At 42.7% G+C, this 21543-nt stretch overlaps 1 protein-coding gene across 4 annotated transcripts in view; it reads left to right on the forward strand.

The window, feature by feature from the left end:
• DOCK5 (dedicator of cytokinesis 5) overlaps nucleotides 1–21543 on the forward strand; it is a 210854-nt gene that overhangs the window by 97519 nt on the left and 91792 nt on the right. For all 4 annotated transcript variants that reach the window (XR_006603519.1, XM_045069498.1, XM_045069499.1 and 1 more), the window contains exons 7-13: nucleotides 1551–1686; nucleotides 3264–3421; nucleotides 4721–4802; nucleotides 7119–7248; nucleotides 10357–10429; nucleotides 13932–14074; nucleotides 17229–17354. Coding sequence is in view for 3 of the 4 variants with exons in the window: in XM_045069498.1 (XP_044925433.1) it covers nucleotides 1551–1686; nucleotides 3264–3421; nucleotides 4721–4802; nucleotides 7119–7248; nucleotides 10357–10429; nucleotides 13932–14074; nucleotides 17229–17354 (848 nt within the window). In the remaining variant the exon portion in view is untranslated. The remainder of the gene's footprint in view (nucleotides 1–1550; nucleotides 1687–3263; nucleotides 3422–4720; nucleotides 4803–7118; nucleotides 7249–10356; nucleotides 10430–13931; nucleotides 14075–17228; nucleotides 17355–21543) is intronic.

The following is a 21543-nucleotide window of genomic DNA, read 5'->3' on the forward strand; positions in this document are numbered from 1 at the left end:
TGATTATAATCCACTTTGTGATTAAAGAGCACAGACCAAGTGAGCTTAAGAGATTTATTTCTAAGTAACAGAGATTGTAAGTGGGGAAGTTGAAATTTGAACCCTAAACTTAAAATTCTATGTGTAATGCTCCCTTCTTAGGGTTAAGAATGGACTGTTCCCTCCCTTGTCACTTGTCCATTCATAGAACTGTATCCACAGGGGTTATATTTCTAGCTGGGTGCTGAGGCATTTCTTCAGAAACAGCGATGGTGGGCTCAGTCCGGTCCCTCCTGGTGTCTATGCTGTCCTTGTATTTTTGGGTCTTATCACAGTGTGACATGGGCCTAGAGGACTCTGATCTTCAGCAGAGGATGTTAATGCCCCATAAATAGCCAGACACGCCTGCCATCCCACTCCAGCTTGTAAAAGCTGCTTCGTCAGTGTGTCAGTGCATAGTCTCTGAGCCGCCAGCAAGATCCACAACTCCTGTGTCTGGGTGGCCTGTGGGTCTGGCTGCCGTGGAAAGGAACCTGCCAGGTTAAATCAGTTGATGGAGATACTATAAAACAGGGAGGGGAGACTCAGTCATTAGACATTTTTGCTTTCTTCCCAAAGACTTGGCACATTTCACTATTATCCCTCAGCTTTCTTGCTGTTTGGACATCCCTGTTCCCAAATTGCTGGTTCCTGGAATGAACGCTGGGCATTCAGATAGCAGTATCTGCTTTCCACCATGTCCCTAAGTCTTGGAATGAAGCACATTTTTTTTCAACTTCTTGGTGCACATTGGGCATAAGAGCCTGAGTAGGGATTGTGCCCTGCATAGACCATATGGCTCTTTTCCTGTGTAACACTCAGAGCTACAACTGCACACAGTCAGGCGTGTTCTGGTGCCAGTTGCTGTGGTAAGACCTGCCGTGTATGGAGAGTGAACTAGATACTAGATGCTGCGTTACTTGCTTTACATATTATCTCATTAAATTCTCACCACAACCCTGAATGGTAGGGAGTATTTACAGATGAGGAAGTCAGGGCTTTGCAAAATCAAATAAATCACCCTGAATCCTCTTGCTAGCATGTATTCAAGCCAAGATTGAAATCCTGATCTAAGCAACAGCAAGCTCATGCTGATCGCCTTTAAGACAGTCTTGAGTTAAGGGCTGTCCTCCAACGTTGAACTTAAAGGAAATAAGGCAAAGCCCCCAGATATTTGGTCTATCATGGTTCTTATGTCAAGCAATAGAAAATTGGGAAGAAGTGTTGGTCAGAGGAATCTGGTCAGAAGCAGTGATGGTTTTGCCTTTCCTGTGGAGATTCTGTAGAATAAATATATTTTGCATATCATATGAATTTGGTTAACACTACCATAAGTTTTCATCACTTATTGACCACAAGTTTTGGGGAAAGGAGGCAGACATCAAAAAGAAAGGAGCCAAGGAACTTTCTTAACTTGACTGGTCTAGCACCCAACTTTCTAACCATGAATCATCTCGGTTCTTTCTTGGGGAATCGTCAGGAAAGAGTCTGTTCTTAATGAGGAGACTCACTGGTCACTGCTTTCTTTCTAGAATGCTTGGGTTAGATCTGGTGGTGAGAGATGACAATGGGAACATACTGGACCCAGATGAAACCAGCACCATTGCCCTCTTCAAGGCCCATGAAATGGCCTCAAAAAGGATTGAGGAAAAGATCCAAGAAGAAAAGGTACACTTCCTCCAATGTGCAAATTTGGGTCACTGAGATTCCATTTTTACTTTGGTTTTTATTTTATTTTATTTTATTTTTTTAAAGATTTTATTTATTTATTTGACAGAGAGAGAGAGATCACAAGTAGGCAGAGAGGCAGGCAGAGAGAGAGAGAGGAGGAAGCAGGCTCCCTGCTGAGCAGAGAGCCCGATGCGGGACTCCATCCCAGGACCCTGAGATCATGACCTGAGCCGAAGGCAGCGGCTTAACCCTCTGAGCCACCCAGGCGCCCTTTACTTTGGTTTTTAATGAGAGAAAGGGAGTCATTGACAACAAGAGGCAGAAATGTTTAGAAAGTCATTTGGTGCCTCATTGAAAAGCAAAACAACAAAAAAATGAGGCAGCAGTATACCTTCTGATAAGGAAAGATTACAAAGACCTGCATTAATAGAAAGAACAAGATTCAGAACAGTGTACAAAACACTAGTCTTTGTGTCTCAAAAAGGCATATACAGACCTCTGTGTTTGCATATGCATAGACTAACTCCAAAAAGATAGACAAGAAATTGACAATTAATCCTTGCCTCTAGGAAGGAGAACTGGGTGGGAGGGAGCCTTTGTTCTGTGTAACCTGCTGTATTTGATATACACAATACAGTTTCCAAACTCAATAAAATAATATTTAAATATAAAGCATTTGAAAGGTTTTGAAAGCAACAATTAGACATTAAATAAAAATGAGAAGAGTACAGAGAAAGAGAACAAGAAAAATGCCCCAGAGTATGGTGGCACAGACCAAGCTATATTGATATTTTGGTAAATATTCTTCCAGTCTTTCTGTTCTAATGACTAAAGGCTTCTGTTTATTTAGTTTGTAGTTTTGTTTCTTTAGCACAATTGTGATAATATTTCATTGTGTTTCTGGATCTAATGTCTAACCACACTTGAGAATGAAGCCTTTCTAGTGGAATGTCTTTTGTGCAATGAGAACTATTCCCCAAAAAGAGAGATAATGGATCATGATTTTTATGCCTCTGAGGTTCATTCAGAAGCCTTGTGGGAGATGAGAAATTCTTGAAGCTACTAAGCCATGAGTTGTCATCTTGAGATAGCACTAGCTGAATTTGCTGGGCTTGAGGCCCTGAACAGGACATTTTGGGTTCTGTGGGTTTTGTTTTTGTTTTTGTTTTTAAGATTTATTTGTTTATTTGAGAGAGCAAGTGAGAGAGAGAGAGAGAGAGAGAAGACATGTATAGGGTGGGGGAGGGGCAGAGGGAGAGGGAGAGACTCTCAAGCCGACTCCCTGTCGAGCACTGAAGCTGATGTGAGGCTCGATCTCTCGACCCTGAGATCATGACCTGAGCTGAAATCAGGAGTCAGGCGCCCTATGAGTAGGACAGTCTTGATCATCCAAATCATAATGATTGTATTTTGCTTACTTAATCATCTGGCCACGTACACACTCTTTCTTCTTAGTCGGTGCTTCTCCCCTCAACTGGCGATTATATTTGTCCCCATTTGATGGCCCGTGTCTTTGCCATTATTCCCTGTTTGCTGCAACCATGAGGCTTTTCTGTCTTTTCCTGTGTGTTAAGTCAGTTCTTCAGAACCTGGACTTGCGGGCCCAGTCTGTCTTCAGTGCTGTCCACACCTATGGCCTCTACGTGAACTTCAAGAACTTTGTCTGCAACATTGGGGAAGACGCTGAGTTGTTCATGGCCCTCTATGATCCAGACCAGTCCACCTTCATCAGGTAGTGGGGTCCCAGGCCATCCACTGTTGACCTTGCAGAAACACCCAGCCTTCACCTGCCACCTACCTGAAGAGCCCTTTGCTCGTTTGAGAGCGGGAGATAGAAAAGGGATAGGATCGTAAGTGGTAGAAAATAAAATCCTTCAGGCTACTAAGCCTTTCTTTGTGGCTGTGGGAACACTACAGTGACAGATTGTGTGCTCCCTGGGTCTTAGAATCCCATAAAGCTATGAGAACAAGGAGATGAGGACAAAACGTTTAAAAGACCATGGGGGATGGGGTAAGGGAGGAATGCGTCAGCAGAGCACAGAGGATTTTAGGGCAGTAAAACCGTTTTATGTGATTCTATAATGGTGGTTGTATGTCATCCTACATTAGTGCAGATCAGTAGGATGCAAGCACCAAGAGGGGACCCTGAGGTGAACTGTGGACTCGGGACCGGGGGGGTGGGATCGGGGGGAGGTGTTGAGGTATCCGTGTGGGTTCTTCACCTGTAACAAATATACCACCGTGCTGGGGGGTGCTGATATGGGCGAGGCTGTGTGGGGGGCCAGGAGGCAGGGGGCTCTGGGAACTCTCTGTCCCCTCCACTCAGCTTTGTTGTCAACCTAAAACTTCTCTAAAAGATAAAGTCTGTTAAACTGGTGATTCACAGATCTGTACCCCTGGGGATAAAAATATATGTTTATAAAAAATAAAAAATTAAAAAAAAAAGAGTAAATGAATAAGTAAACCATAAAAAAAAAGTCTGTTAATAAAACAATTTTTTTTTAAACTGTAGTGAATGGTAGTAGGTTTCGTTCGACCCTATGGTCACACTGTCACTTAGCTGAGCAACTAAGAAAACAGTCGGTTTTTGAGCAGACGGTTAAAAGTAGTTACTGACAAATTGTTTATTTCTATAATCGAAATTTTATCTGGATGTGGTGGAGTGGATTCCAGGGCATGGATTTGGAATGATTATTCTAAAGTTATATTCCTGGTTCGGCAAAGCTGAAGATCTTACACAAAGATCTGGAGGTGGAAGAAAGATGCCAGGCAGAACTGGGCAGAAGCTGCTGCATGTGTGCCTGTCCCAAATCCACGCTGGGCGTGTATCACGGAGCCTGGCTATGGCACGCTCACTTCTCCAAAGCCGGGGGACCAGGGAGGGGCCCACTTGGGTGTTACGTTGACACTTGCCTGATAAATTCAGCGAGGCTCTTTGGGGTCTTCCTTGGACCCTGTGAAGTCTGTGTGGCGGATAGCTCCAGTGCCAGTTAGCCCTTCATTAAGGATAATTTTTTTTTTCCTTCACCAGTGAGAATTACCTAATTCGTTGGGGCAGTAACGGGATGCCCAAGGAAATAGAGAAGCTTAATAACCTCCAAGCGGTTTTTACAGTAAGTCATATCTTATATCTAATCATTTCTTTGTGCTTATATTAGCAGATGCTCATGGTGAGTATATGGCAAAACCTCCGAAATGAAAAGCTGAAAAGGAGAATCATCATGATCCCCCTAGCAGGAATAACCGCTCATTTATTCAGCAAATATTTATTGGGTGCCCACTAGATGCCAGCCACTGACCTAGGCACTTGAGACACAGTAGTGAATATATCAGAAAAAACATCCCTGGTCAAGGAGCTTTTCTCCAAAACAGGGAGACAGTAAGAAACGATGATCCAAAAAACGAGTACGTTATATAGAATGTTAGAAGTCATAAGTACTTGGGGGGGTGGTGGGAGTTTCTGGGCTGGGGAAGGGGTGCCGTTTTAAGTAGACGGGTCAGGCAGACCTTCGTGAGAAGAGGCCATTTGAGCAAGAGCTGAAGTTGACAAGAGAGTGAGCAATGCTGATAAAGAGAAAAGCATTCCAGACCCAGGGTAGAGCTCAGGCAAAGACGGAGGTCTTGACTTTTTTGTTTCCTCATATTTTAATGGACTTTACCCTGTATTCCTCCTCTTCTCCAAGGAAGGAGGGGTGCTGCTCTACATGGGTCAGGAGGAAGGAAATTTATTGGGTTATAGCCTGGGGCATGATGACTCTCTTTCTCTGGGGCTGGAATTTTCTTGGGGTTCTCTCCCTTTTTTAGGACATCAGAGCTTAAAATGCCTTAGAGTGCTGCTACCTGCTCTCTACGAGGCCTGCAGGAGACGCTCTCTTCCTTCTCTGCCTTCTTCCCTTAAGCCCACGCACATATTTTATCTCCTTATTCTCTTGCCACTCATATGTAAGGAAAATAGAGTCTTAGCGAAAACGCCTAAAAACATGATACAGAGTGGTGGACCCAGTATAGGCTTATCAAATCCCTCCTTCATTCATTTCTCCTTCTTCTTATCCATTCCCTCTTTTAACATCCCGTTTCTGGGACAAGTGGGGTGTGGTAACTATTCATGCATTCACCCACCTGTCTCTACCACCTGGTAAACAAAGAGAAAGAGCTGGAACTCTTCCTAAAACCTCCCTTCCTCAGTTCACAGACATGTGGATTTTTCCCTAAAACCAAAAGGCATTTATCAGTCAATGTGTACCTTGAAAAAAAACACTAAAAAAGGAATTATTGACTTTCTGGTCCATCTTCTGCCTGAGAGCATTTTTAGAAAAGCTGCATTTCATCCCCTTCCCCCCACCACCTCCCCCAGCTGATCGGGATCTTCTTGGGATGCAGATTTCATGTCCAGCCGTGTCAGTTAAATAAAATGTGGTGACTACTTCCTTGATCACTCAGCATTCTACAAAAACTTCTTTTACAAATGATTGTACCTTGATGAACAGTAACCGTGTGTCACAATTTATGTAACTAGTCACCCGGGGTCTTTATCTTTCTGTTACTAAGAGAAGCCTCACAAAACCTAGAGCAGAAATGCAGGGCCGATGTTATCATTGCTCTGTATTCCTATCTTGGAGACCTGCGTTCACTAAATTATAGAGGATGGATTTGGAATGACTATTGAGAAAGTAATTCTTGATTCAGTAAAGAGGCCTTGGACAGCTGTTTCATGAAAGGAATTTGAGATGCAATTAAATTATTCCTCACGTTAAAGAGAATGAGATATGTGAGCTCATTCATGGGTTTACTCACCCATCCTTAAGAATACAAACAAGTGTAGAATATGAACCGCAAAAAACCAGAGACATCTCATCTACACATCTTTTGTTAATCCACATACACCCAGAAGCTCTCAGCAAATACCTCTCGTAAAACAGATGAATAATTACAGAAACCAGCACATGTAAATTTCTCTGTTATAGTTGTCTCACAGGATTATTTGGAAGATGAAGTGAAATATCACCAACCTGTGTAGACCCCCAGTAAAGATCAGCATCTTGCAAGCTTTGATTCCCTTTGACACTGGCATGCTTCAGGGGCTCAGCCATATCCTGGCAGAATAGAAAGCAGCAATGACAGGTGTACCGACTCTTAAGTACCCTGATTAAATTGATAAGTTAGAGACTTTAGATTGAAAATGATCGGATTTCTCGATTTGAAGTAGGAACTGGGAAATCAAACAAATTCCTTCCTTTTTTGAATACAGTCATTTTCCACTGATGCCATGGTCATTCTTGGATGGGAACAGGGGAGAGAGGGAGTGGTTCTGCTATTTCAGTACGGGAGAGAACTCTCTGAATGGTGTTCTGTTGTTGAGTGGGAAGAGAAACAAAGGTGACAGGGTGATGCAGCTCAATCTCCTTTTTGCGTGCTCTCTGTCCCTGTAGGACCTCAGTAGCACAGACCTCATCCGGCCCCGCATCAGCCTCGTGTGCCAGATTGTCCGGGTGGGCCACATGGAGCTGAAGGAGGGCAAAAAGCACACATGTGGGCTCCGAAGACCTTTTGGAGTAGCAGGTACAGAAAGACCCAGAGACAACTGTAAACACCGCAGCCACTGTAAAGGACAGCATGGCAGGGCCTCCAGCGATTGAACTTACGACCCAGGAATCCCACTTCTGGGTGTCCGCCCAGAAGAACTGGAAGCAGAAGGCCTCAGGATACTTGTACATCTGGGTTTAGAGCAGCCTTATTCACACTAACCAAGAAGTAAAAGCAACCCAAGTGTCCGTGGGTGGATAAATGGATAAGGAAAATGTGGCCCGTCCAGACAGTGACCTATCATTCAGCCTGAGAACGAAAAGGAAATCCCACAACATGGCTGAACCTTGGGGCTGCTGTGCAAAGTGAAATAGGCCAGTCATAAAAAGATAAACATGGCATGGCCCCACTCCCACCTGTGTGAGGTGCCCAGAGTGGTCAGATTCATGATGAGCAACGGAAGGTAGAGTGGTGCTTGCCGGGGGTTGTGCGGAGGGGGAAAGGGGAGGGTTAGTGTTTAAGGGGGACAGAGTTTCATTTCGGGAAGATGGAAGAGTTCTGGAGAGGGAGGACGCTGATGGACGCACAAATGGTGAATGTGCCTAATGCTGCTGAACTGTACATTTAAGAATGGTTAAAATAGCAGATTTTACCCCACTGCACACACAATTGACTAGAGGAGGGAGGGAAAACCCAGAGACGGTGCAAGATGAATTTGGTTGTCAATGTGAGTATTGGACACACAGCGTTTACTACCTGGAGCTTCCAGTTATCTTTTCTGGGGGGTTCCGAGTCCTCACGTAGACCCCGCCTCCTTTGTTTCTCGCTAGGTGGTGCCCCACACAGTGCCTTGTGCACGGTAGGATCTCAATAAAGCCTTGTTGGGACTCGTGGCATTCTCCCCGCCTGTGGGCTGATTTCAGTCCAGTAAAACTCTCCCTGGAAAGTGGTTTGCCTGCCTGGACGATTTACTCTTCAAAGGCAACATTGGATTTGTAGCCCCTCTCAAAGAGGGTCCTTGGCTTACATCAAGCCCCACAACCTCCCAAGAGGCCGTGCATTTTCTTCTGTAGTTTGTTCGATTAAGGAAATACATTCCTGGTTGTTCATTAATGTTTCAGTCACTGAGAAGTTTTGAAAGCTGTCGATGAAAGGCCATAATTCTCCTGGAACAAATGGCCAGAAAATGTCGGCAGGACTGACCTTGTGGGTTGTGTGGGTAACAAGGCTTCCTCTCCATGTGGCCGTGTGCATGGTCATTCCCTGACCACCTTTGCCCTCTCACTGGCTGCTCAAGGCCTGCCAGTTTCTGAGGAGGCACGGCATTCCTCCTGACAGAGCATTAAAATGAAATCTCAGAAAAGGGAAGGAACTTAGCCATTTATATGACAATCCACAAAGCTAAGAATTTAGGGCATGTTTAAAGTCACTGTCATTCAAAATGGGCTGAAGAGATTTGAATATCAGGCTTGCAGCTTTCGGTTGCTTTTCTGTTTAAGGGGGGTGGGGTGAAGTGGTGTGTGTGTGTGTGTGTGTGTGTGTACACTCGGAGAACTGTCATTTACTCTGAGGCTCAATGCCAAGCATCGATCAGCAGAGATCTGGAGTAACTGCATGACGGCATCGACAGATGAACCGCCCCTTGGAAGGGGGGTGGTGCCAGATAGATTTTTCAGGTTTTTGGTTTTTTGGGGGAGAGGTACAGTGTTTGCCGGGGTCTTGTCTGACAGCAAGCTTTTGCTGCATCCTTTCACCAACATTATTATTTCCCCAGCCTTATCCACTGTGGTTTGGGTTACTTCGAGAAGGCATTTCCTTCTTGTCCTTTAGTTTTTCATCTGAGAAAGGTCTCCTATCTCAGTACTTCTTCTAATCTCCAAACAGGTTATCTAGGGAGAGCATGGTGAGTGTGTGTTTTATGGCCCGATTGTAATTCATTAACCCAGGGCTAGCCTCTTGGCTGTGGGCCCTGCCTGGTCTGAACAGCTGTAGGGTGGCCCACTTATTAGTTCTCTGGGTAGCCGGGCATTGTTGGCTTAAGTGATTTGGTCCCATAATTGCTGATGGGTCCATACCCCAGCATCACTGCTTAAAACTTCTGGTCTGGGGCAACCTTTCCTGTGCTCGGTGTCCTCATCTCTCTCTCTTTTTTTCCTTACGATTTTATTTTATTTGGGAGAGAGAAAGACCACGAACAGGGTGAAGGGCAGAGGGAGAAGCAGACTCCCCGCCGAGCAGGGAGCCCAGTGCGGGACTCAGTCCTGGACCCCGGGATTATGACCTGAGCTTAACCGACTGAGCCACCCAGGCACCGGTGTTTCCTTGCCTTGTAAAGTAGGGCAAATAATAGTGTCAGTATAAGTAAGATAACAGACGCTGTGGGCACAGGATGTGCTGTATTTGTTGCTCTTCTTGTGTGCAGAGAAGCAAATCACTGCACGATCTTCTGTTCTGTGGTGCTGGTGCCCTGTCCTGCCTTCCCTAGTGAATGTGGAAGCCAGGTGCAACCGCATCAAGTCCAAGAGTTGGTTGACCCCTTCGAGTCTTGAGTTTCTCTCTCAAGTCCTCATTCTGTTGGTACCCCTGATATAAAATATGTGTGTTCTGTGTCTTTGAATGCAGGCTTGCTAAAAAACAAAACAAAACCAATCTGGTTTCCGATTTCTCAAGAATTTAGCATTTGGTTGTGTAGAATTTTAAGAAGTGGGTAGTCTGCGGGATTGATCTGAGAAAAATCCAAACCCTGAGCTCCTGATGAATTGTTCTGCAGGCTGGGCACTGGGAGTCATCGCTGGCAAAGACCTAAGTGTCTCCACGTGGTATCTCACTTCTCTAGTGTCCTGTGTTTGCAGATACTGTAGTTTTCCATAGTAACTTACTGAAGCCTGACACAGTTAAGTTCTTTTTTTTTTTTTTTTTTTTTTAAAGATTTTATTTATTTGACAGAGAGAGATCACAAGTAGGCAGAGGGGCAGGCAGAGAGAGAGGAGGAAGCAGGCACCCTGCTGAGCAAAGAGCCCAATGTGGGACTCGATCCCAGGACCCTGAGATCATGACCTGAGCCGAAGGCAGCGGCTTAACCCACTGAGCCACCCAGGCGCCCCCACAGTTAAGTTCTTTAATTAAGTTTTATCTTTTTCCTAGTGATGGATATCACTGATATCATACATGGGAAGGTGGATGATGAAGAAAAGCAGCATTTTATTCCCTTTCAGCAGTAAGTACTTTGGCATTGATCCCAGACCTGGATGAGTTCTTTGCATGATCTGTTAACACAGAACCGGGTGCTAGGAACCGTTTGCTCAGTTCCAGATGGAAAGCCTTGTAACTGGAAGATTGTGAGATAGAAGCCGACAGAAGACTCTATTCAGAGTCCTTTATATTGAGATCACATGTAGGAGGGTAAGCCTAACTTTTCTGGTTCGATAGAAAGGACCGATGGAATAGAAGGGGCAAATCTGTATCTGCACCAGAAACCAGAAAATGGTGCCTCGTAGGTGTCACAAAGGCCAGAGTATATTTGCACTCTGTTGTCAGAAACAGGTATTACCGAGGACAGAGCATCCTGTAGGACAGCTCAGGGTTCCCTGGAGATCTTGTTAGAGTGCAAAATGTGGTCTGGTGGGTCAGGAGGCTGCCACTAACAAGCTTCCAGCTGGAGAACACACTCAGGGTAGAAGGTATTAAGGAGGTTGGAGAGTGAGGGGCTGACTAGTAATGCCTGGGTGCCTGTTGGGGGAGGACACCAAAGGATTGCCTGAAGAGCTCTGCTAAGGTCTCCGGGCTGAGCTTCAGGAGCTGGAACCCTGTGTGGGCGCCTGTGGGTCATGGGCCAGCAGGTGTGAACCCACAGGCCTCTGAAGAAGTGTATGTGTGAATATTAAGGCTCTAGCAGTTGCGGTCGCCTTATCCTGGGCGTGGGTGGTGGCGGCCTCGAGGAGATGGCAGACCATGCTGGAAGGGAGCCCTAATGGAGCGGTCCTATCAGTGAGGAAGGTGACTGTCTCAGCCAGCCTGCAGCTGCCACAGTAGATCAGTAGAACCGCTGAGAACTCTGGAAACCAGCCCAAGGATACTGAAATTAACATACGATTTTTAAAAAATCATAGCACAAATCAGTGGAGAAATAGGAACTATGCAGAAATAAACTATTTGACACAATTAGCCTCCCATTTACAAAACCCAGGTTAAAACCTGTCTCACATCGTGTGCAACGGGAAATTTCAGATGATTTAAATGTGTAAGTATAAGAACTAAAATCTTAAAATACTACAGGAAAATCGGAGTTTTATATAATAGTGGTGAGTGGGAGGCCTTGCTGAGTCAGACTCAAAGATCTGACTGAAAAAGAAAAATTGGCAGGTAAACCACACAAAAATTTTAAATAACAAGTACAGAATAAAGTTCAGTAAAATGTTTGCAATGTGTATTAAAAGAAAATGAATATTGTTACTATATAATTAATAGAAATTCATAAGGATATGAACATAAAATAATGTATGTGTGTATATATGCACCCAAACGTGCACACATACACAGAAAGAAATGGCCCATAAATTCATTGAGAATCAGTATAATTTGGTTTAAACAAGGAGTTTTGGTATTTGGTTTGACTGAGTTTTAAAAATATATATATAATATCCAGAGTTTGGCTGGGTAGAAGGAAATATACAGTAGTTATAGGAATATAAACTATTACAGTGCATTAAAAGCCTCAAAATTTAGATATTTCAGAGAATATACTCCATAATTAACAGTGATTCTTTCTGTTGATGTGGCAAAAGGTGATTTTGCCTTTTTTTTAACCTTTAACAAAATTTTGCCAATTTTGTTTACTCTGTATTTCTATTTTTTCTACAAAAACTATGCATGATATATAATTTTATTTAAAGTATAAAAATCTTCTCATGTAGTTTAAAGCCCACTAGCTTTAGACCAGTTTCTAAATGTAATAGTACAGATAGCTCTCGCTAAGTAGCAGTTCCTTCCTTCATCCAGAGGCTGCTATAAATAATTTTTTAAAAGGGCTTATCTAATACCCTACTACCTATATACTGACCCTCTAAGAATGTGGTGAAGTAAATATTTTATGTTGCTTAGTGCTAATATGAATTAATGAGGTGACTTTCAAATTCATGGATGCTGATCCCAATATAAATATATATATACATTCAAATATTTTAAATATGTTAAGTGTAACAAATATAATTTACTAACTATAATCTTATATTAATACATTAAGATATAGTCATATTTAATATATTGATACATTTAACTTAAACATTAATAAATAAATATGATATAATATATAGAATAAATGAGTATATAGATATATTACGATATATATATTATACTTATGATAAATATAGACTTAAAGAACCTTCATGTCCATGAATGTTCCTGTTACATATACATGTATAATGTTACTGTGTATCGCTGTTATAGTTACCTATCATTACCTAGATATTATAGGTTACCTATATCATTACCTAGATATGCATATGAGATGTGTATGTACGTGATAGGAGCAGCACACATGGATGTGGAAGTTATTCTGTATGCTTGTTTCACTTCTGAGGTGGGTTTCTTCTTTTGGTTGTGTGCCCCCCTGCCTCATCTCTGAACTAGCTCCCATCCCGAAGCTGTGTTGAAATAGCCCTGAGGTCGCTTTCACTGTGTGATAATGCACTCTGAGTTTCCGAGGAGCCCAGCCCTAATTTGATTATCGGTCACTGCAGCCAACAGGCACTGTAAAGCATTCATGATGCAGATCACAGTCTCTGGCTTTTAACTCCCAAGATTTATAGCAGATGCTTTCATAACTTACCTCATCAATAAGCTTTACAGCGTATTATATGAGGAGTGCCTCCTGGATAGATTCTGCTAGTCCGTCTAAGGGAGCGTTCTTTGAAGGCAGCCACTCAGTCCGCAGCCACCTCGCTCTTCAGTGAGACACCGCAGTAGGTTTCCTCGCTGCTGTCCTGGCACAGATCAGATGCCTGCAGAGAAGGCTGGCCTGTGTCGTGGTGGGCGAGAGAACAAGACCACAGCAGAGAAGGAGCCCGCTGACCCACAGCAGGCTGATCTGTGCTTCCTGAGAGCGCTTGTGCTGTCAGGAGGGGCTGTGTTTAGGTCTTGGATCTCAGCCTGGTTGATGATGAGAGTGAAGCCGGTTTGCTGGTGGCCGTGCCATCTCACTCTCACCCCAAGGGTCTGAGAACACCCTCCGAAAGCTGTTGCGTGCGTGAGTGCTGGTGCCAGACGGAGGCCTTTGCAGGCAGGTGATCTCGGCCCATTTTACAGATGAGGAAACTGAGGCCCAGAGCTTATGTCAGGTAGAACCAGGACCGGAGGCCAGGTCACCTGTCCCATCCCCGCTGCTGCTACAGTTCCATGACTTCAGCCTCCCCCACCTCACAAAGAGCATCAGGCCTTGCCTCTGATTTTAACATTTGCCATCAGTTTTATTTGTTCTTGGGAGGTGGTTTTTTTCCTTTTTCCATTGGGTGCCTACCTTGGACTCCAAATTCATCTTGGAAATGACCAAGACAGGTCCCCAATGGAAAAATAAAGGAAAGGGAGAGTCCTCTAGTGAGGTATGTGTAGTGTTTAGATTTCCAAATTACTTCCATAGGACCCATCCTATCTGAAGCTGTGCTATAGAAACTTCCTCTTCTTTTTTTTTTCTTTTTTTAACCTCTCATTTCTAACTTTCCCAGAATTGCAATGGAAACGTATATCCGGCAGAGACAGCTAATCATGTCACCCCTGATAACATCCCATGTGATTGGGGAGAACGAGCCACTCACTTCAGTCTTGAATAAGGTGATAGCAGCAAAGGAAGTGAATCACAAAGGACAAGGTACACAGCCCTGCGCACTACGCTGGGAGGGGACTTGTGGGGGCAGCACTGGAGCTGGGTCCTTGGACTGCTCAAGCTTTTCTCTGCCTTTCTCTGATGCAAAGCAGACCCTGCTGGGGACCGCTCCCTGCAGCTTCCTGCTGAATGCGGTTAACACTGAAGAGCTTAGAGGCTGCACTCAGCACGGAATTGGATCACAGCTCTGTTTTGTAAATTCTGTGGAACAAATTTTTATCCCAGGAGCCCTTTCTCAGTTTTGTCTCCCCTACAATCCCAATGCTGATTCTAGGTAAATGCACAAGGAGAATCAAGTTTGGGGATAATTATGTACCACCCTCGGAATGCTTGTCCCATTACATTACCTAAAATCAAGAGTAAAGAGACCAAAGTAATACAAATGAATGGATATTCATTTTTTTAAAGATTTGATTTATTTATTTGAGAGAGAATGCACACAAAAGTTGGGGTAGGGAGAAGCAGACTCCCCACAGAGCCAGGAGCCCAGTGGCTGGATCATGACCCGAGCCACCCAGGCACCCCTGAACAGATAATAATATGAAATAATGGGCTAGCTAGCAAAACACTTTGAGTTGTTTTTAGTGTTTCCATATATCGTCCTGTTGACACAGTTTTAACTAAGAAATTCTACTCATTGAAACTGCATTTTAAATTCGAATAGTATTTTTAAAAAACCAGTTAAAATTTTATAATTCAAATACCACAATAGTGATGATTTGGGGACAATTTTGAAGATGGGTCACTTTTTGTTTTTTTACCACCCTGGAACTATCTTCTACTGAAGCGGAAGCAATCAGGAAACACATTATTATCAGCACATTTCATTTTCCATGTGTTCACAGTTGATCTGGGTAGGAAAGACATGTGAGGAAGCGTTAAAGAATCTGAAAATAAGGGCACCTGGGTGGCTCAGTGGGTTAAGCCTCTGCCTTCAGCTCAGGTCATGATCCCAGGGTCTTGGGATCAAGCCCCACATGGAGCTCTCTGCTCAGCGGGGACCCTGCTTCCCACCCTCTCTCTGCCTGTCCCTCTGCCTACTTATGATCTCTCTCTCTGTCAAATAAATAAAATCTTAAAAAAAAAAAAAAAAAAGAATCTGGGGGCACCTGGGTGGCTCATTGGCTCAGGCCTTTGCTCTAGGCTTGGTTGGGGTCTCAGGGTCCTGGGATCGAGCCCCACATCGGGCTCTCTACTTGGTGGGGAGCCTGCTTCTCCTTCTCCCTCTGCCTGCCTCTCTGCCAACTTGTGATCTGTCTCTCTCTCTCTGTAAAATAAATAAAATCTTTAAAAATAAAAAAGAATCTGGAAACAAATAATGAAATACATATCTGTTATTTTAGAACCCCTAACCTAGGATATGATTTATTAGAGTGGAAAATCCTTATACTAAGTAAATTGCTGTGCATGAGTAATTCCTGTCAGAAAAGTGAAAAAAAGTATTTGCTCTCTTGCTGCTTAACAAAGCAAGTGCTTTTCAAATGTTTTTATGCTCATAACAAATATTGTTTCTGTGGCTGGCTGCATGATATTGCATTGCTTGGATCCCCATAGGGAAGCATTTAAGTGTTTTCTATTTTGTCCCCATTATAAATTTAAATAACTCTGCTGTGACTACTTTTATATGTGAAGCTTTTTCCATATTTAGGGTTATCTCCCCAAGAAAATTCCCAGAAGTAGGACAGCTGGGGCAAATGATGGGAACAGGCTCCAACTCAGAGATACCCATATTACCAGATTGCTTTCCATCAACTTCTGCCAGTGGTGCTAATTACCATGGTGCCTGCTTGGTGACCTGATAGTTAAAAATCTATTTGTTGGGTGCCTGCATGGCTCTGTTGGTTAAGTGCTCAGCTCTTTATTTTGGCTCAGGTCATGATCTCAGGGTCGTGAGATCCTGCCATGTGTCAGGCTCTGTGCTGAGCGTGGAGCGTGCTTAGGATTTTCTCCTCTTCCCCCGCTATTCATGTGCTCTCTCTCTCTCTCAAAAAAAAAATCTAAAAAAAAACCCTTTACCTATTTGATATGTGAAAAGTAGACTTCCATAGTTCTCTTGCAGTTAGAAAAAAAACTACTTGGTGGGGAATTACCTAGACTTCCTATGCATTTGTGAGTTTTTCTAAAGTTTTCCTTCTCAGTTTTCCTGAAGATAACGATGTCTTATATAGAACATGTATTTTTCAATTTTTGATTTGTTAAATATTTGCCAACTTCATGTACTTCTTTGTGAATTGTCTGTACAGGTTCTATTTATTTGTTGTTTTTCTTGTAATTTCATAATAGGTATTTCACCCTTTTGTAGCATGCCTTTCACTTCTTTATAAATATCAAAACTTTCCATTTGTGTATAGATAATTTTTTTTCTTTGAGATTAATTTATTTACTTTAGAAAGAGTACATGTGCACATGGACACAAGTGTGGGGAGCAGCAGAGGGAGAGAATCCTCATGCAGACTCCCCAGTGAGTGTAGAGCCCCATATGGGATTCAGTCCTTTGACCGTGAGATCATGACCTGAGCTTCCCTCAGGTTAAGAGTCAGACGCTTAACCGACTGAGCCACCCAGGTGCCCCTAGATAATTCTTTCTGTATGTGATTTCTTCATTTGTCTATACTTAGAAAAAAGGTTTATTTAATTTTTTAATTTTATTAGGAATTTATTTTAATGAAAACATGAGGTGAGAAATTAGTTGATTCTCTTTTTAAGTAGCAAGAAAATTATTCCAGCACATTTGTGATGTTGTTTCTTTTTTCAGGATTTGTTATGCATCTTTACTATATATTAAATTGCTATATATTATAGTACTTAATCTAATTATTTCCATTGATTTAATGTATATCTTTTCTACCACTAGTAAAATACTTCATTATAGCTCTACAATATTTTGGTATCTGATAGGGGCTATCTTTATTCGTGTTTCTTTTCCCCCAAGTAAACATGTGTTCATTCATACCTCTGTCAAATTCTCAAGGAAGTCTTGTTGTGATTTTGATAGGAATGTCATGAAAATGATAAGCTAACTGGGGGAGCATACATTTTTATAATAAAATATCTGTATATTTTATTTTTCAGTTTTCTATGGGTATTTTTGGTATCGATCATAAAAAGAGCTAAAAGTTCATTCTTTATTTCTTTAAAGGACTTTGGGTATCTTTGAAGCTTTTGCCGGGTGACCTCACACAGGTTCAGAAGAATTTTTCGCACTTGGTGGATAGATCAACTGCCATTGCCCGAAAAATGGGATTTCCTGAAATAATACTTCCAGGTAAAAGCTTTTGCGTGGTTCACCTGTTCTGCAACCTGTAGTTTCTCCTTCCATGCAACAGTTACTTCTATGGGACGGTTGAGTCAAGATAAGAACCTCTGTGGTCGTTAGTGACCTGCATCTGTGGTATCAAGACAGTGGGAAATTCTAAGAGGGCCACAGTACCCGGTGCACGAGCCCAGGGTGATGCTTTTACGTGTTAACTCAAAAGTTCCTGTTTGTGCTTTTCCTTTCTGCTCGGCTCAGGCTCCTCTGAAATTCTTCCCTACATTATCCATTAAGGATCGCTAATCGTAGCACAGGTTTTAGGCCCCGAGAGTGATGTGCCTCGTCACGTGTCCCTTTCTCGGGATGACATCACCAGCATTGCGGCTGCTGGCCAAGAAGTTCCAGTGAGGGGTGTGCTCAGCTCAGTGTCTGTCAGACCCTTTGCTCCATTTGCTTAATCTCTGACTGTGCTCTTGGCTCTCCCCATACGTGTGGTCATAAGAATGTAAACATTCCACAGTTTTCTTATTTTCATTTTGTCTTTTCTGTCACCATATGTTGGTGATCTGCACAGGTGTTCTCTTAAGTTTGCAGACTTAACCCATTGATTTCTTAATCTTTATAGTAATAAAAGAAATCCTTTCAAGTGACTTTCTATAAGATATGTATGTGTATTACATTAAGCATATGTGTTATAAATATTAAAATATGATATATATTTTTGCAGATAAGTAAATAGAATATATAAGTAAGTAACCTTTGGCATGTTAAGAAAATTTTAGAAAACCATGCTGTTGTCTTCTGTATAAAACTTGGGGTTCCGTTAAAGTAACACAACATCTTATTCCTCCTTCTGGAGAAGAAGGGGCAGTGATGATGTGTTGCCACACACATATCCTCTGCACATAGTTGGCCTTAAAAAGGATGAGTAGGAAAAAGTTGTCTGTAAAACGGTAGACCGTCTTTTTCTTTTCTTGTGAAAGAAGGTGGTTCTTTATCTGCTGATGTCATCCCTTCCAGCCTCACTCAGCCCAGTGTGTCTTCATCTTCATTCTGTGAAAGTGTTTTGTCTTCTTATTTAAAAAGAAATAAGCACTGGTGATACCCCTATAACCGAAGGCAGTGTTATTACGACAGCAAGAGTGAAAATCTGAAACAATAACACGGAGAAGTTTATTTTAGGGAACAAAGTGAATTTGTCTTTGAAATCTGGCTGGCAAGATTCTTTCTAATCTTTCTAGTCAATAGGCTTGGTTCCTGGACCACCAGGGCCGTCATAGGCTCAGGTAATCACCTAGGACAATGGCGCCCAAATGCTGGTCTTTGGATCAGCTGGTCTTTGGATCAGCACCCAAATGCTGGTCTTTGGATCAACATTATAATACAGGTTCCCACAGTGATCGAGAGACTTGATTTCAGTTTGTAAAACCAGGGCCCCCCTGCTGATTCTGGTGATCAGGCAGTTTTGAGAAGTAAGTCCAGACCAATGCTCTTTACCTTGTTGCTCCTCACCCCCATTTGAACAGGCTACAGAGATGCCCGAAGTCATTCCCTCAGCCCGACTTTCCCCTCTAGCCCAGGCGCTCCTGTTGTCTTTGTCATCTGCACAACCAGAATCTCAGAAGCCATCACATAACGTGCTCTATCTCTTCTTCTGCATCTGCCAGTCACCCTCTGTTCTCACCAGAATGGTGTCACTTGAGTTACCCGAGAGTAGATGTCACTAGGTCCAGTGGATATTTTTTAGCCTAAAGATTATCTCGGGTTCCTTCAGCAGCATGTGACACTGTTGACCACCCTCTTGGGGAAACAGTGTGCCTTCATTATCAGGGACCCACGTTGGTCTCTTTGTCTCCATTTCCCTTTGCCACCATGTCACCTACCCTGCCTTTAAATGTTGGAGTTCCTCAGCATCTGGTCCTTATGTCCTCTGTCAGTTTGCTTGGGCTGCCCTATTAAAGTACCCACAGGGCTGGGCAGCTTCAACAATAGACATTTATCTTCTCATACTTCTGGAAGCCAAAAGTCTGAGATGTCATTGGGGTTGGTTCTTCTAAACGTCCCTCCTTGGCTTGGAGATGGCCTTCTTCTTACTGCGTCCTCACATGGGGCCCCCTGGTCTAATCTGTTGTTATAAGGACACCAGTTATATCGGATTAGCGCCCACCTTATGACCTCATTTTACCTTAGTCATCCGTTTAAGGGGCCCATCTCCAAATACAGTCGCATTTGGAGGTATTAGGGGTGAGGGCCTAGACATACGAATTTAGGGGGAACAGTTCAGTCCACAGCAGGCCTCTTTCCCTTCTCATACCTATATCCTCTTCCTGTGTGATCTCATACACTCATTTTGCCTCTGTGAACTAGTTGTCTTTAAATCCATTTCCTTAGCCCCAAGACTGCTCCTTTGAACTCCGGTACTGTAGATCCAACTACTGCCTGCCTCAGGACTTCAGTAGCTACTGTTCCTATCTGACTGGATCTCTCTTCTCCTCTTACTGGTTAATTCTTACTCAGAATCCCCATCTGGAACTTGTGGTCTTTGCATCTAGACTAGCTCTTCTGTTGTATTTTATCTAAGAGAATGGCACCCTTGTCCATCCAGTTGCACCAACAAGAAGCCGGACAGTCAGCTTGAACCTCCCTTTCCTTTACACCTTACATAAAGTTAGAGACTAAGACTTGTCAGTTTTACCTTTGGAAGGCTTCGAGTCCATTCCCATCTCCCCTTCTCCATTGCAGTAGCTACATTAGTGGTAGCTGCTGCCATCAGTTCCCTGGACGAATCGTATGTTTAGACCATGATCCTGTCTACTGCCTCTGGACCTTTGCACATACTGCATTTGCACCTTTTTACTCTCCTGTCTCCAATATCAGTTCAGAGGGAAGATTCTCACAGCCTCCAGACACAGTTGGGACTTAGTGTTATGCCTTCACAGAGCCTGACCTTTTCCTTCACTGGTAATGATGCATTTTTGTCTCTGATTTTCTGCTAATGGCTTCTCTCCTCCACTAGACCATAGGCTGTGTGAGAGTGAACCTGGTGCATGGCTCACTATTGTTTCCCAAACACTGGCACAGTGCTTGGTACACAGCAGGCGCTCAGTGAGTTTTTTAAATGAATAAATGAAATTATCTCATCTGATTATTCTGTAATTTATTCAGACTGCTGCCTATTGTTGGAAATTGAGGATTTTCCAAGTTTTCACTTTAGTAAACAATACCACAGTAAATATCCTCATAGATAAATCTTTGCTTGCATTCTTAACACTGTGGGACAAATATTACCAGTGAAGTTGCTTTGTCCGATAAGGCTTTTAACACAAATTATCAGTTTCTCTATTGACAAAGTGTATGTCCGTGAAGATTTTGAACTATGTTGTATGAATAAGCCCCTTTTGCTTCACCTTAGCCAACTGCGGGCAAGACTTTAATTTTTTCCTAAGTAGATGAGTGATGGGAATGAAAAGTGCTCTAAATACGCGCCCCTGTTTTCTTATTGTGCTGGAACATTTTAATTTTTTTTTTTACATTGGGGGGCAGTTTAATACAGTACAGATTTTGGAATCCTTTTTATAATACCGAGCCTTCCTGGCCAGGAACTTGGGATGCCTTTCATTCGTTCTAGGTTTTGTTTAAGCGTCTTACTAACATTCAAATTTTTTCTTCCCTGTGGGGGCTATTCATTTGCTAATTAGTTATTAAAATTTCTTGCTGGACAACTAGGAATATGACAAGCAGGAATGATTCTGTTACTGGTAAAAACAATTAAGCTGATTTAAATACACGTAATGTTTACCTATAAGACATGTTGAACAGTGCCTAGCACAGAGGAAATACCCAATAAATGTTAGCTTCTGTTATTTTCAGATGTGTTAGAATACCACCCTCCAAGGCATACTAAAAAAAAAAAAATCTGCCGCTGTAACCTAATAAAATACATTGTGTACTTATTATTAGAAAACAGTTATTAATAAATAGAACAAAGTATTACTGTTGAAAAGAGTTTGTTTTAAACACTACCTTTTAGGGCTACTTTGGTGTATATGGAAAGATAGGGTGAGGGAAGCTGAAGAATTCATTACATACAATACATACATCTGCTCTGTGAAGAGCTCCCTGTAAAGTCACCTTTTGTTGTTGTTAAGATTTTATTTATTTATCTGAGAGAGAGAGAGAGAGAGTGAAAGAGAGAGTTCAG

Source organism: Mustela putorius, unplaced genomic scaffold (genome assembly GCF_011764305.1).
Source record: "Mustela putorius furo isolate JIRA1106 unplaced genomic scaffold, ASM1176430v1.1 tig00003937_pilon_pilon_pilon, whole genome shotgun sequence".
Taxonomy (NCBI): domain Eukaryota; kingdom Metazoa; phylum Chordata; class Mammalia; order Carnivora; family Mustelidae; genus Mustela; species Mustela putorius.